This window comes from Homalodisca vitripennis, chromosome 1, assembly GCF_021130785.1.
Source record: "Homalodisca vitripennis isolate AUS2020 chromosome 1, UT_GWSS_2.1, whole genome shotgun sequence".
In the NCBI taxonomy this organism is placed as follows: domain Eukaryota; kingdom Metazoa; phylum Arthropoda; class Insecta; order Hemiptera; family Cicadellidae; genus Homalodisca; species Homalodisca vitripennis.
This window is the reverse complement of record NC_060207.1, coordinates 83,816,973-83,832,012: the sequence shown is the minus strand read 5'-3', so window position 1 is coordinate 83,832,012 and position 15,040 is coordinate 83,816,973. Positions and strand designations below refer to the sequence as shown.

Genomic DNA, 15,040 nt, shown 5'->3' with positions numbered 1-15,040 from the left:
AATCATAAGAAACAATTTATTTTAATGCTCTGAATTTTGAATAAGATTTCCAACATATTAAACCCTATAACAAAGAAATCAAAGCAGTTAATTCTAATTTTTAGTGTCTGGACCTATAGGATACCATAAAACCGTCAAAAATTAGCTGTTCACCAGTACATAAACCTCTGCTTTCTTGCACATGAAATGAAATAAATGATAGTAAAAATAATTTTTAAATTACATTATATGATGCTGCAGCTAACTGAAGTAGGCCAGCACATAAAATTACACCTGGAATGATGGAGAATGATGAGAGAGAGAACAAGCCTTTGAAGATATTTCTGTTCATTTAAGTGCTGTCTGCAGTTTAACACCTAATATTCCCCCACAGAGACCGAAAATAGGCACAATTACATATGGATACTATTACATTTGACAGTAACTCAAAGCGGATGTTGATTGAAAGCAAAGGAAAAATGTGGGAAAGTAGGATAATCTCAGATAAAACAGAATATTTTCATTGATGTGATATTTTCTCCTAGAACACATATCGCACATATTATATGTATGACAGTAAAATAAAAACTCTGTTTTATGAGAAAGTGGTACAAAATATATCAAAATGGGACCTCATTTACTTGTTGAGGACTACCAAATTATTCATAAAATTTTACTGAATATTTTCAAAATTAATGGATTTAAATGTTTATAATAGACAAAACAATTTAGTTAGTTAAGAAAAATTAAACAATACACTTTCAATGTGTTAATTGGATACAAACAGTATTAAAAAATAGCATAGCTTTAACAATAAAAAAATTAATAAAATAATCGTGGAGGGAATTTAGAAAACTTAACATTTTGGTTTCTTATTAAAAACTATTTTAGAATATTTTTAAATGTTCACTTAACACGTATCCTTGGTATTTTAATTTCTGAACTTTGTTTTCTGCCCATACATCCTGATTTTACTTTCTTAAATATAAGTAATAACCTGGAGTAACTGAATCTTATTACACAGAATGCTTTATTAGAAACCTCAAATGGGTTTAAGAGCAATGGTTTCTATTTAAATGAATTTAAAACTCAACATATTTTATTTACTCTAAGACAATCCGGTATTTCTAACCTTCAAAGCAACGCAATCCAAGAATCAAGCAAGAATTTCCAACAGTGGAACATTCTTGAAATATTTGTTGACAAGAATTTAAATTAGGATACCCATATCAATTTCGTCTCCACAAAATTATCAAGAGTAATTTATCTTCTGTGGTGCCTTACCTTATGTGTCAACAAAAATGACATAAAAACCTTTTTTCAATCTATGAACTTGTTCTGTAGGGCAATGCAAATAGGATATTGGAGAATGATATCCTCATTCTCCAATAAAAAATGTATAAATGTATCCGACTCTCAATCCATGTAACACTGTAAACCTCTTTTATTGATTTAAACGTTTAAACTATAATAAATCTATATCTCTTTGACCTAAAATTCACAGAAAGTACATTTTTCAAAATTCACATTTAGTTTACTGTTTAGTTTTCCTATTAGTGAAAACCACTAATACAACACTAGATATAGAGACTCTGCAGTTATTCCTCAGCAAGACCCTTAACAGCCATTCTGTTACTGCATTGAGGGCATACAATCATCTATTACCTTTAGTGCAGGGATATGACAAGTAAAAGTTTCTTAATAAATATTATTCATGTCTGATGGACGACCCATTCTACTCACTGGAGAAATTTCTCCAACTGGAGCATATTTTATTTTGATATTGAATATTGTTTATAATTTCGTGTACTGTATTTTTCATTTATGACATTTATTCATATGTTAAGTCACATTATAGCTGACCTAGGACTTGGCTGGCAATGAAAGCTGTAGACTTTATCAATGATTCTTGATGTTAGAGCAGTAAAATTATTTTGACTTGACTTTGATTTGCTATAGTTTGTCGTTGAAAATAGCACTAGAACTATTGAAAGTATTAGATTTCTTATAATACGAGACTCATCAATGCAAGCCTGGCTGTATGGGGAGTTACCTCACCCCACTTACCCCCTCACCTTGGAGCATTGCTAAATTGTCATATCAGCGGATTCTCAGTTTGAGGCGATGCGACAATGGTTGTTTTAATCAACTTTTGATTATTATGCATGTGTTTACTTTATTATAAGTTTTTGTTCACATTCTGTGTTATAGTGTAAACACAATATGTTAATTTAAATCGTGAATGTAAAGGATTCAGGAATATAGATGAATGGTAAAGAGCAGTAACAATCATTATTTGATTGTTGAATTATATCGATTATCCCATCACTTGTTATTATTTTGTTAGAGCTGGCAATACTGTGCCACAATCCAGACTTGCATTGCAAGAACGTAGCTAGGAAAACATTTTGGGGAATGTCCAGACAACTTATATTTTCCTGTAGTGGACATAGAGTAAGGTCCCATTTTGCTCCTTACAAATTTCTTGACCTGTTTTTCTGATGAGAATGATTTTTCAGCAGTGCATGTCAGTAATATGGAACTGTTTAAATAATAATAATCGTTTACTAAAAAAGAAAATTTGGGAGGGGGTCCGGAACCCACGAACCCCCTCACTGGCTACATCATTGCTGCATTGATATGTCTCGTACTAAAGTGAAAAACTAAGTAATAGAAAAAGTTATGAACAAATTCATCCATACAACATCAAAATACTTGTATCTAAAAAGAATTAAGAGACCTTATCTTAAGATTTTGGCTAAAGACAAAAATGTTGTTTTTTTAATTGAAATATAAATGAGAAAGTAAATAATGAACTATTGTCAATGACTGCACTCTAGAGAATTTTCTAGCAACAAACATTTATTTAAAACTTAATTTTTTTTTTAACTCTAACAAGTGAAATTGACCAATTGTTTCCTATTATATTTTAGTTTCTGTAGCCGAAAGTTACCTCTTAAATATTCAAATTCCATGAGAAAAATTGTTTTTTTATTATAAATTTTAAATTTCAAAACCTATACTCAGCTACAAATAATTTTTATGGTATTTACTGGAAGTTATTTTTCAATGTAATGTTCAAAATAATATTCAAAAAATTTTATTGAGAAAAGTTCAGGATCTCTTTCTGAAGTAGAGCTACTCTAGTGTGCTTACTCTAGTTCAGGAGAGAGAGGTTCACGCAGCCTAGTCTTGAGTAGCCGACCGAGCCGTACCATGCGGCCAACCTCCAACAGTAGACGTTCCCGCGCAGCTAGGAACTTGCGTAGCCTGCTGCGGCTTTGCCCTGATTCTTCTTCTGCAGTAACTGCAGCCACACCAGTTCTCAGTTCCCCCAACTGCTTACAGTGCTGTAAACATCCAGCTCAGTTTTAAACATTTAACTCCAGTACAGTAGGATAATAAGTTTAAGTACATACTTTTTAGTTAAATAAAACATTTAATAAAATTCAAATGTCATTACATTTGTTTGCATTACATTGGGGTGTATTTTAATTTTGAAGTTGTTTGCCATACTAAAGATATGGAGAAGTTAGAATTTGACCTAATTCAATCTAAAAGTGCATATTTATTTAAATAAATAATAACATCCATTTTAATGAAGACAAACTAATCTTAACTGAAAATACTTCTTTTTATATATTACTAATACTATAAAAATAACTCCTTATATGCTGTTTAAATTAACCTTTAAAGACATATTGTAGTGACAAGCTCATACTGTTGCAGGTCACCTCCTATGTAGTTTTAAACTCACTTAAAAACAACACACTATGATAGTTAACACACCAAGATATATAAAAGATATGACTATTACTAGTAAAGATTAATGATTCATTGGATATATAACACTGTAAAAACATTTATTACATAAAATTATTTTAATCAATAATATATTTTAGTACAGATAATAATGCACTTACTATGTTGTCTTTGAGTTATGTTCCTCTAGACTAGGTTTTTATAATTTATTTGATTTAAAGCCTTTATTGTATATTTTACACTATTTACAATCATCACTGCTTGGTAGTTTATACAATTTTTGAGTTTAGAAACAACACTAATAAATCAAAGTAGACACGGACATCCACAGACAACTAGACGTACTTTTAATTTTGACAAGGTTACAAAAATGTCAACCTTGACATGTTATGAAATGTTATGTATGAGTAGCCACTCATACATAAAATCGTATAATAGTTCTCATAGTATACAGAAATCACCACTACAAAGCAATGAATGTGGTTTGCAATGGCATAAACAATAATCCGCTATACACCATAAAACTGTAAAACAAACGTAGCACTGAGGCCACTAAGGTGGTTGGATTGCTTAGTTAAGATGTTAAGTTATGACATTATCCAATATGTTAGAAGAGATCAAAACTTAGCTCAAATAATATTTTTAATACAATACTTAATATGACATTTGGAATAAAACTCAGTAATAAATATGAAAAATAATTGTTAATCTAACATGACATAAACATTAATTGCAGCTTATTTTATTTAATATATGGTATTATAAAATATAATTGCACCAAATTTTAATCAACACTAATTTGGTAAATCATTTTATTAATTTTTTTTGGGGGAAAGATGAGCATTCCAACTTTATACATCAGTAAAATGTACAGCATCTAACCACTTGACAAAGGAAAACTAATTCAAATGGGCAGAAGTGATAGATTATGTTTACGTAATAGCAACCCTTGTTATGGCAAAATTAGTTAATTTACTAAGTTCAAAAAGTTCAATAAAACAAACTACTGCAACATAAAAAGTGTTGGTGTGTCTAAACAACTGTTGCTTTGCCAGACCTGTTGGACACTACGATGAAAGACTGCAGAGACCCTCAAGCGAGTCATTTGTTCCTGACCAACGGTGTAGAGACGCTTCCACGCACGCCACAACTCGTGTGACAAGGCTGTGTTGCCGTCCAGAGGCAGCTTGCAAGACTGGCGCAGGCTCAGGGCAACATTCACCAGCTGACAACCGTACTCATATGTACCCTGCCACACACACAAGAACCACTAAGTCAAAGCTGAGGCAACTTTAGTGTTTAGTGTTTTTAATGTCAGGTATAGTAATGTCAGCATCTATAATATCACATTTTACAATGATCTCAGACTTATATGGACAATTATAATAATACAATTCATAATAATGGATACATAACATTATTATGAATTGTATTAAATACAATAAATAATAAGTAATATCAAAATTCTTCAATTGTTCCATATATGAATTAAATTTTATCAGTCAGGTATAAGACTGATATAAGCAGTTACCCACGGTGTTGCCCACAATTTTTTAGACTTTGCACATCTATGAGCACTCTGGTTTGAATGAATTATATTTCCATCACCATAGTTCAGTTTGCCTTATTGCATTTGTTGATCAAGAAAATCTGTCAAAAAGTATATATTTATGGCCATTATAATTTATTTTGGTCTTCAAATTTTTTGTTCCATAGTTGATTTTTGTCTGGGTTTTCCCACCATAAAAATAGACAGGGTATTCACAAAAAGGTGCCACAAACTTCTGTGAGTAATATTACTCATCATTTAAAAAAAGTCATATAAACATAAGTTGAGAAATGTCTCATTCAGCCACTAGCCATCATTTTGTATTTTTTATAAAAAAAGTATTATCTCTAAAACAAGTTAAGCTAAAGAAACCAAATTTGCCACATAGGTTTGAATAGATGGGATAAAATTTTTAAAAAAATGGTGTTATTTTCTTTAATATTAACAAAATAACACTTTGAACATTTTTTAAGTCAAATAACAAAATGACCATTATAGTTATAACAATTTACTAAATACCAATTAGTTAACATTTTTATTGCAATTCCAATAGCACTTGTTTTAACAAAATCCGTCAATGAATAAGCGAACACGATCACTTTAAATGTAGGCTTGCACAAGCTGCGAGCAGCAAACATTTTGTATTTAGATATGCATCAGCTGTTTTACATAGGTTATAACAATTTTACAAAATACCAACTGTCTTTTAATTTTTATTAAAATTCCAACCGTACTTTTATCAACACAATCCGTCAACGCATAAGCGAGCTACCACACTTTATAGATACGCTTGCACAAGCCGGGAGCAAGAAACAATACCTCTTAACTGTGACATGTTTGGCACTCCCTTGCAAACGCCATTATATAAAAAATACAGAATGGCTTAATGGCAGCTAATGACTAAACAAGACATTTCTTGACCAATGTTTATATGACATTTTTGTTTGAAATGATGAATACTATCACCCACAGAAGTTTGAGACACTCTTTTGTGAACACCCTGTATATACATACACATGGCAGAGAAGTCTAGTTCTATCAGAAGAGAACTAAGATGTGTTTTATAACAGACTTTAAGTACATAGTAAAAGTTGTAGTAAAAGTATATAGTAACTTTGTCATTTATATCAATGTTACAATACTAACCAAGCACTGGATACTTACAGAAAAAATGTACAGTTATAAGTATATTTTTTACTAAAATTTTTAATTTTATTACCTGCATATTTCCTTACTCTATGCTAAACAGCTGCTGCAGAAAATGTATATAAGAGGATATAAGAAGTGATGTTCCTATCAAGCTTTCAAGACTACAAATGTAAACAGATTGATAATTGTGTTTAAACCAACTAAAAACATGGTTGTACTGTCATAAACCTATGTTTACAAAGAACAGTTGGTTACATTTAACAGGCCATAGAAGTTAATTCAATTCTTCATAGTAAAAAATCTAATTCACAGTAAAACAATTGATATTTATTAGTTGAGATAAAAACTAAACTATATTTTAATTTGGGCCAAACAATACATATCTAGGATAAAGGTGGTGTGCTTTGTGTGTGCAGTGATTACCACACCAACTCAACAGAGGCAACCTTTGTCATTGCGGGCGTTCCCCCTCTGGCCCAAGAGAGAGCGAATTGGCATTTGTGGGCATGGAGGAAGTTCAGACAAGGGACACACTGCATGGAAGATAGCAAGAGCGACGGACAAACACCCACAAGGTGTCCTGGACAAGACTCTAGTAAGTTATGGATGTGGCCAGATGGATAAAGAGAAGTCATGGTGAACCAGACTTCTACTTGACTCAGTTTCTTGCAGGGCACGAGGACTTCCAGAGCTACCTTTTCTGGATGCAGAAAATTCAAACTGTAAACTGCAAATACTGTGGGGAAGAAAATACAGCAGAACAAACAGTTCTTGAGTGTGAATGCTGGACCCAGCTGAGAAGAGAGTACTTCCTCGTACTTGGTATCTTTACAAGAGATAACCTGCGGCACCCCCTATGTGTCTGGAAGAGATTTCTCCCTCTTACAAAATAAAAAAAATACAATAAATATCTATGAAACTTCATTGAAATCAGTTCAGGGGTGTTTGAGATTAGAGTAAATGAAAATTGTGACATGAAATTTTTATACACAAAGATTGAGCAGTTTTTTCCAAAATAAAATAAGTGCCAGAATAAAAGTTTTAATATTTTATTTTCAGGAGATTTTTATGGTTTAAATTAATTATTTGGTTATAATTAACTTATGGTTTAGTACTATAAACTAACAAAATCAGTCCTAGTTGTGCAAGGGTAATTGTTAAACCTTGGCTGTTTCCTGAAAGGCCTGCAGCTCATCCTTTTGTAGCTGAATTTCACAGACGTTGCAGCCAACGTGAGAATGTGTTTTCAACATCACTTGGAACAGCTCATTGAGCCAGTCCACAGCCTGGAAATCCATGAATACATTGCTTTAAGACTATGACATCACAGAATTTATATTTATTTTCAATTATACTAAAACCAAGTTATTTAATCATAGTTGTATAAGAAATAATCCCTATCTTTAACTCTAACCTACTTTAATATCTAAAAATCATAACTCTCTTTTCAATGTAATCCCTTACTAAGGCTGATGCACTTGTGCACTGGTGTTTCATAATTTGTAAACCTTCTTTGAAGATAATTGTCATCCTACTCCTGTAAACCACTCACTCACAGTGAATTTTACTTCTTTACCTTTAGAAAATTGTTTCTATCGGGAATACGTGTTGACACTAAGGCCAGGATCTGATTAGTAAGAGATGTTCCAATAACTTAAAGTGAACTTGGTGAACAGAACCCATTGCCACTAGAGATTTGTGCACAGATCATTCCTTAAGTTTCCTTCACAAAAATTTTTAAAGCATGATGAAACTGGAGTATTGTATTAAATTAGTATAATAGCCTGTAGCAGTGTCCCACTTTGGCAGTTATCAGTAAGCAGCATACCCTCGACACCTCAGTATCCTGATGTCACAACCATGCCACTGTTTTGAACTTCAGAGGTTGAGGACTCATAAGTTTCCATTTCTTTGTCTACAGTATAGTCTTAGAGTCATATCACAAGACCTACATTTCATTTATAGTTACACAGTGATCTTGAAGATCGCTAAAATCCATTTTTCAACATTCTGTCCATCTACAGTTTGAGCTATAAAATACTTGTTATCTATATAATATGAAGAGCCGATTGCCTGCATCATTTGTTTTACCCGTGACTCTCCAAACTTCTAATACCACATCATGCATTTTCAATGTTTTCTATAGTAGTATTCATTACAGGAGGATTCCCCACAGTATTCATCTTCACAGAAAAATCTGCCAAACTCATGGTACCAATGTTTAACACATATATGAAACAGTAATATTAATTAAGTCACTGTTATATCTTGTTTGTGTGAGAGTTGACCTTTTTTTTGTTAATTTCATATTTTTCTTATGTGAGTTCATTTCAACAACAAATGCACCTGAAAAGATGAATGTCACTGATAGCAACTATCACAGTGCGCTCTCCTATCTCATTTCTATCCGTAATACATATACAATCCATTTGTATATTTTCAAAATATCAAGACTTTTTATGAATATAACTTTTCTTAACTTCACACTTCATATGATGCACTAACCTGTTACATAGGTATGGTGACTTAAAATTAAGTATGACTTTCATGACAAAATGTATTATGGTTATATTGTGTACTTTCCTTACTTTATTGTTTAAAAAGAATGAAACCTTAAAATTGTTAACATAACAATGAAATTTACAGTTTTTTCACAATTGTCACTTGTTTGCGGTGTTGGTGTATGTTGCAAAAAATGCATAAAAAATAAGAATTCATTACTTAAATACTAATGAGTAAAAGTATATACAATAATAGTTTTTCTATCATCAATGTTTACTTTATTTAGTTATTAAATACTAAATACAGTAAAGTAGTAGAAAGTAATAAATACAACCTAAACTGACCTGAGCTGCGTCTTTCTCGTAGTCATGTACATGTGTAGCCTGCTGTAGAGTGAGTCTCTGTAATTCAACACTATCGCGGAATAGCTGACGTCGCGCAGTTGTCATGTCCAGCACCTCACGCACGTTCACAATGTCATTGGCATAGTCTACATCCAGCTCTCGACCCAGTGCATCCTTCACTGGCATTGACAGCAAGTCTGATAACTTCTCTCCCTCACGCACCAACTCCTTCTCTACTAGGTCTGCCAACATTGAGTAATGTAAGTTCTAAGACTTTTTGTTTTGTTTCAAAATAAATAAGTCTAAAAATAAATGATAGTGAAGGTCTCATAATCATAAATTTTATGTTGTTAAATAAGTTCTGCTTTACTGTACATGATGTGTCTTAAAAATATATCTGAGAGCTTATTTTAAAGAAGCTATTACATGAACTAACATTGCGAGTAATATTATCTTCTTAATATGCACCCTCGTGAAAATTTTCAACCAAGACCAAATACAATTTGATTAAATACTACTTCAAAATCTGACCCAAAGGCAACAATAGTCAAGATATCCCAGGTTTGAGAGTTATGTTAATTGAAAAGGCAATCAATATTGCAGTATTAGCACCCTATATATCTATCATATCCTGCTCTTTTTCTTTAAAATATTTTTCTTTTTATAAAGAACCTGAGTCCTTCTTAAAATCAGGTTGTTGTCTAGCTGTCCGTCCGTCTGTTAGATAGAAGACTTGAAACTTGATCCATACATTCCTTTCAATCCAAGGCTATTTGATGTCGAAATGTCAAAGGGCAGTAAAGTGACAAGTAACATTCTAGTATTTTCACATTAGTCTCATGGATAATCATGATCAAAACGACAAAAACAGAGAATAAACAAATTAGTAAACAGAGGATTCTGTATAATTAATCATACGACATTTTTCAGTTACTTACTAACACATGTAATAAATTTACTATGTTGGATTGGTTGGTTTCAAATAACGATGGAAACTTTTAACTTAACATGCAATTTTGATCCATTTTGTTGGGGTTTTTTTATTGATAGTATGCTCTGTTGTATTGGTTTATTTAGCTGGAAATAAGATTAAGCTTAAATTAAACACATCTCCACTTCTCACAAATTATTGTAAGAAGACAGTAAAGGCCACTTTACAAGATCACTATTGTAATGCATATAATTTATTCTTCAGAGAGTATCATGTTATTGTAATTAGTAATGACCATTAGACAAGGTATGGTATAACCTTTGACTATGTAACTTTCTATGAGAAGATATTGAATCTAATGCTAAAATCTGTTGCCACTAAAACATTCTGGTTTCACACTATCTAGTGACAAACAAAATAACAGTGATTATAAATAAATTACAAACATATATAAAACATACTGTACTAGAATAAACTATGACAATAATACAAAATACACAATATTTTAAACTTAATCCATAAAATTTATGTAATTACTGTAAGATTTTAAAATATTACATCTAAAAAATATATACTATAGTAGCGCTATCAACGCTGTACAGAACAGAATTAGCTTATCAAAACAAAATTTCGACCACAAAATGCCCATATGGGTGGAAGGTATATTCTCTGGTATATTATTCAAAGGTAATAACTTTGAGCTATAATATTTCTTCCCAAAAATTGTAAAAGCATTAGGTACTGATATCTTAGTGTTGAACAATACCTTATCAAAAAATTTCAGAGGTAGTTGTTTTATAAGTTTTGAGACTAATGTGTTATCCTAATGCGTCCTTATTCTCAAAATATGCAGAGTGAAATCAATACGAGTACTTTTAAGAAAATTATAAAAGTTTATTATCATAAGTCTACTGTATTAATCCAGTTCCACATATAGGGAGTATTAATTTGTATTATTGATATCAGTACAACTTCAGAATATATCAATAAATCTTACATGTATTATTAAAAAACTATGAGCACAAGGAAATAGTAGTATATGGTGAATACATTTGTAACCAAACAGCTCCTTCCTCCTACCTTAACTGTTTTACCAACTTTTAGGCAAAATAGGATAAAGAAATCACATTTCAATGGATTAATTAACAGACATTACTAGGAGTCCACTTCAAAGTATGAGTAACATAACAATGAGAACTGTTGAACCAACGAAACCTACCAATGTTGGTCTGACTCTCCTGAAGCTGCAGCAGTGTACAGTGAGCCGTGTCCAGCGCTTCCATATCCGAACACATCACCAAGTTCTCATAGACATCACTCGTTACCTGGAAGTACTGGCCAAAACAACAAAACATTAATTGCTGACTGTATTATACTGATGAGTTTTGAATCAATCATTGTCAGATAACAAATTTTGTTTATGAAATAGGTGACATTTTTATTGCCATTTTGTATTCTCCATGCTGAACTTAAAAAATGTAAATGCTGTGCTATGACACATTATTTTATTCTTCACACACACACACACACACACACACACACACACACACACACACACACACACACACACACACACACACACACACACACACACACACACACACACACACACACACACACACACACACACACACACACACACACACACACACACACACACACACACGCACGCACGCACGCACGCACGCACGCACGCACGCACGCACGCACGCACGCACGCACGCACGCACGCACGCACGCACGCACGCACGCACGCACGCACGCACGCACGCACGCACGCACGCACGCACGCACACACACACACACACGCACACACGCACGCACGCACACACACACACACATAATAACTTAATATATTTGTAACAGTTGATTAATTTTTGTATTTAATCATGTACAACTGATATGTGTGTATATGTATATAATATTTATGGGTATATATATATATATATATATATATATATATATGTGAATATATGTATATAATCTGCCTAATTAGTCCTTATGTTTGTTAAGTTTTTACTATTATTTGGTTTTGTTTGATTTGTGTAATAGTTTATATACTTATAATATCTAAAAACGTTGAAACATGCAAATTATTTAAATTTAAGTTCACCTTCTGCCAAAAGAGACTGAATAGGCTTTAAATGTACTTTGCCAACTGTATGTAAAATGTATATATATAATGCCAATATATTAAAAAAGAACTTGTTTTCCTTTTCCACACGTGCTTTGTGTAGCACATGGAATTGTATTTTTTTTTGTAAACTTTCTGGTAAATAAAGATTTTTGTGAACTGTGAACTGTGAACTGAATTGTGAACACACACGCACGCACACACACACGCACGCACACACACACACACACACACATTTACATTTTATTCACATTATTTTATTTCCATTGTGCTGAACACATTTCACCACTAACAGTGTCTTAAAGGCCATTGATCAGGTTTTGTTCTCGTGATACTGAGAATTTTAAAAAATATTTCAAAGCAACTTTACTGTGTATAATTTACTGATAAAAATATTCATAATTTACATGTCGTAGTGTTTAAAAATGCAATTGATGCAAATATACTTTATCACTAGAGTAAGTAATAATACGGCTGACTAAACTGTTAATTAATTGTTCTTAATTCATTGAGGTGTGCTGAACAAGTCAGTGAATCAACACAAGCACTGTTAACATCCATCAAGTTCATTGTGTGGGAAGAATAAGATGTAACAATTTTTTTAAATACATAATTAAAAAGGTTGATTTTAAGTTGCTTTAAAAATTCTGATCTTACAATAAAAAAAATTAAATATATATACATATACAAAATGACAACTATGTCAAAATAAACTATTTACTACCCAAAAAAGAATCAAACCATCTTCAATTTATTAAATGTTATGATAAAACTAACCTATTTGATGTACCTAAAAATTATAATTTCCTTCAACATAAGTAGAATACAGCACTTTTCTTGAACTCTATACTGATAATGTAGTAAGATGTTTAATACTGACTGTAGGTCTGTTTTATTGTGAAGAAATGAAAATATATTTCAATAAATATTAGTATACAGTAAACATTAAATATTTACCAAAATCATGCAAGAACTTCAAAATTGGCATGATATTTTTTGGTAGTATCTTAATAGATGACTGTAATTTTTAAAGCACTATGTTGGTGAAAATGTACAGCATTTTTTGGAATTGAAACATTTTAAAAAGCTATGGGACTGAAAGAATTCCAGAATATGTGGTGAAATTTTCAGTTCAATAGACAGTATGGGAGAAGAGTCGGACAATAGCTGGGTGGAGCTGTGACAGCTGAATGTGTCGTATTTCACATCATTCTGCTCACAAACTCCCACACCATTCTCATCTAGCAGAGATCACTGTAAAAATAAAACTGCTTATCTCATCAATTTAGTCTCCTCTTTCCTATCCTCTTTATTTTAAACATAAAAATTGGATAGATTTATTGTATAAATTTTGATAGCATCATTTGAATTTCAAATTTTGTAGGGGAAGGGGAGGTTGAAACACTTTATAGACACACAATTTAATTAAGAGTCATTGTTGTAATTTTGATGCTTTGAAAAGTTTCATTCACTCTTTATATTCATTTTCTGTTACAGTGAATTTAATTACTTAAACACTAAAATTTGTTCCTTGAATAATATCCACATGCAAATATAAAACAAATTTGATAAGCCACAAATTTTGAACTGTAACCTGAACATATACACAAATTGTGAGAGTGTGGAGTGTCACTGAGAGAAGCAAATGGTGGCCAATGCATCTGGACTGGTATAAAACACACCCACATGCAGTAGTTATGTTTTTCAGTTGAAGGAAACCGTACATAACCTCATTTTCCTTTTATGTTTAGCTTGATATAGCATAGATAAGAGAAAATATTACAGCTGTAGCTGCAACAACAACATCATCACAGAGTAAATACTGCAATTCTTTCTTAAGTTTTCCCGAATCAATACCAACAACCTAGTTACAAATGTTACAACATACCTCTGTGACTAGACGAAAGAATCTTGCTGACGTAATGAGGACATTTCTGCGACGCTCAAGTCTTGTTGCATAGCTGCGGCAGACAAAGTCCATGAAGTCACGTAACGAGCGAAGGTCTTCTGGCAGCGAGATACCATTCTGGGAGAGTGAGTCTATCTTGTGCAGAAGCTCTGCATAATGTCCATAAGTTTCCTGCACAATCCAATTTAGTTCACTGGACTCACACTTCCAAATTTTGATTTTGGTTGTAAACACGCCAAAATCATTCATATGTTTTTTGGACATTTCAATCCTGGTACAATTTCAATTTTGTAACTATGTTACATGATATGATTTTTAATAAGCAAAATTAAATTTATAAATAATATAATCTTATAATGTACAGTATTAAATTAAATTGTTGTCATGAGTTAGTTTTAGAAGTATTTAGAAAACTATAAAACTGGTGCCATTAGTAGTAATTTGATAGAACTTTCTTCTAAATAGACAATAAAATATTAAAAATATTGTATAAAAAACTTCAGTACTGTAATACAATACAAAATCCCAAATACTTAGCTAGTGATTAGTAGTGATAAGTAATAAAGTAGTAGTGATTTGATTGATATTTTTTTCTATTTATTCAAAAATTGTCCTTAAAATCTATCCCACACTTTGAAATGGCTTTGGTTCAAATAGCATCTTATACAATTTTCAATAATTTTGACTGTAAACAATATTTTTTAAGGAATACGTTTACTCACATATGATCAATCAACTTTTTAATGAATTGCCACAGTGTAATAGAACGTTGAAGGTCATG

At 31.9% G+C, this 15,040-nt stretch overlaps 1 protein-coding gene across 1 annotated transcript in view; it reads right to left on the bottom strand.

The window, feature by feature from the left end:
• Positions 1 to 15,040, bottom strand: part of LOC124368266 (titin-like) — a 246,264-nt gene that overhangs the window by 196,843 nt on the left and 34,381 nt on the right. The window contains exons 7-12 of the mRNA XM_046825567.1: positions 14,239 to 14,430; positions 11,436 to 11,550; positions 9,286 to 9,527; positions 7,603 to 7,725; positions 4,799 to 4,990; positions 3,136 to 3,329 (exon numbers count right to left, since the gene is read on the bottom strand). Coding sequence (XP_046681523.1) covers positions 3,136 to 3,329; positions 4,799 to 4,990; positions 7,603 to 7,725; positions 9,286 to 9,527; positions 11,436 to 11,550; positions 14,239 to 14,430 — 1,058 coding nt within the window. The remainder of the gene's footprint in view (positions 1 to 3,135; positions 3,330 to 4,798; positions 4,991 to 7,602; positions 7,726 to 9,285; positions 9,528 to 11,435; positions 11,551 to 14,238; positions 14,431 to 15,040) is intronic.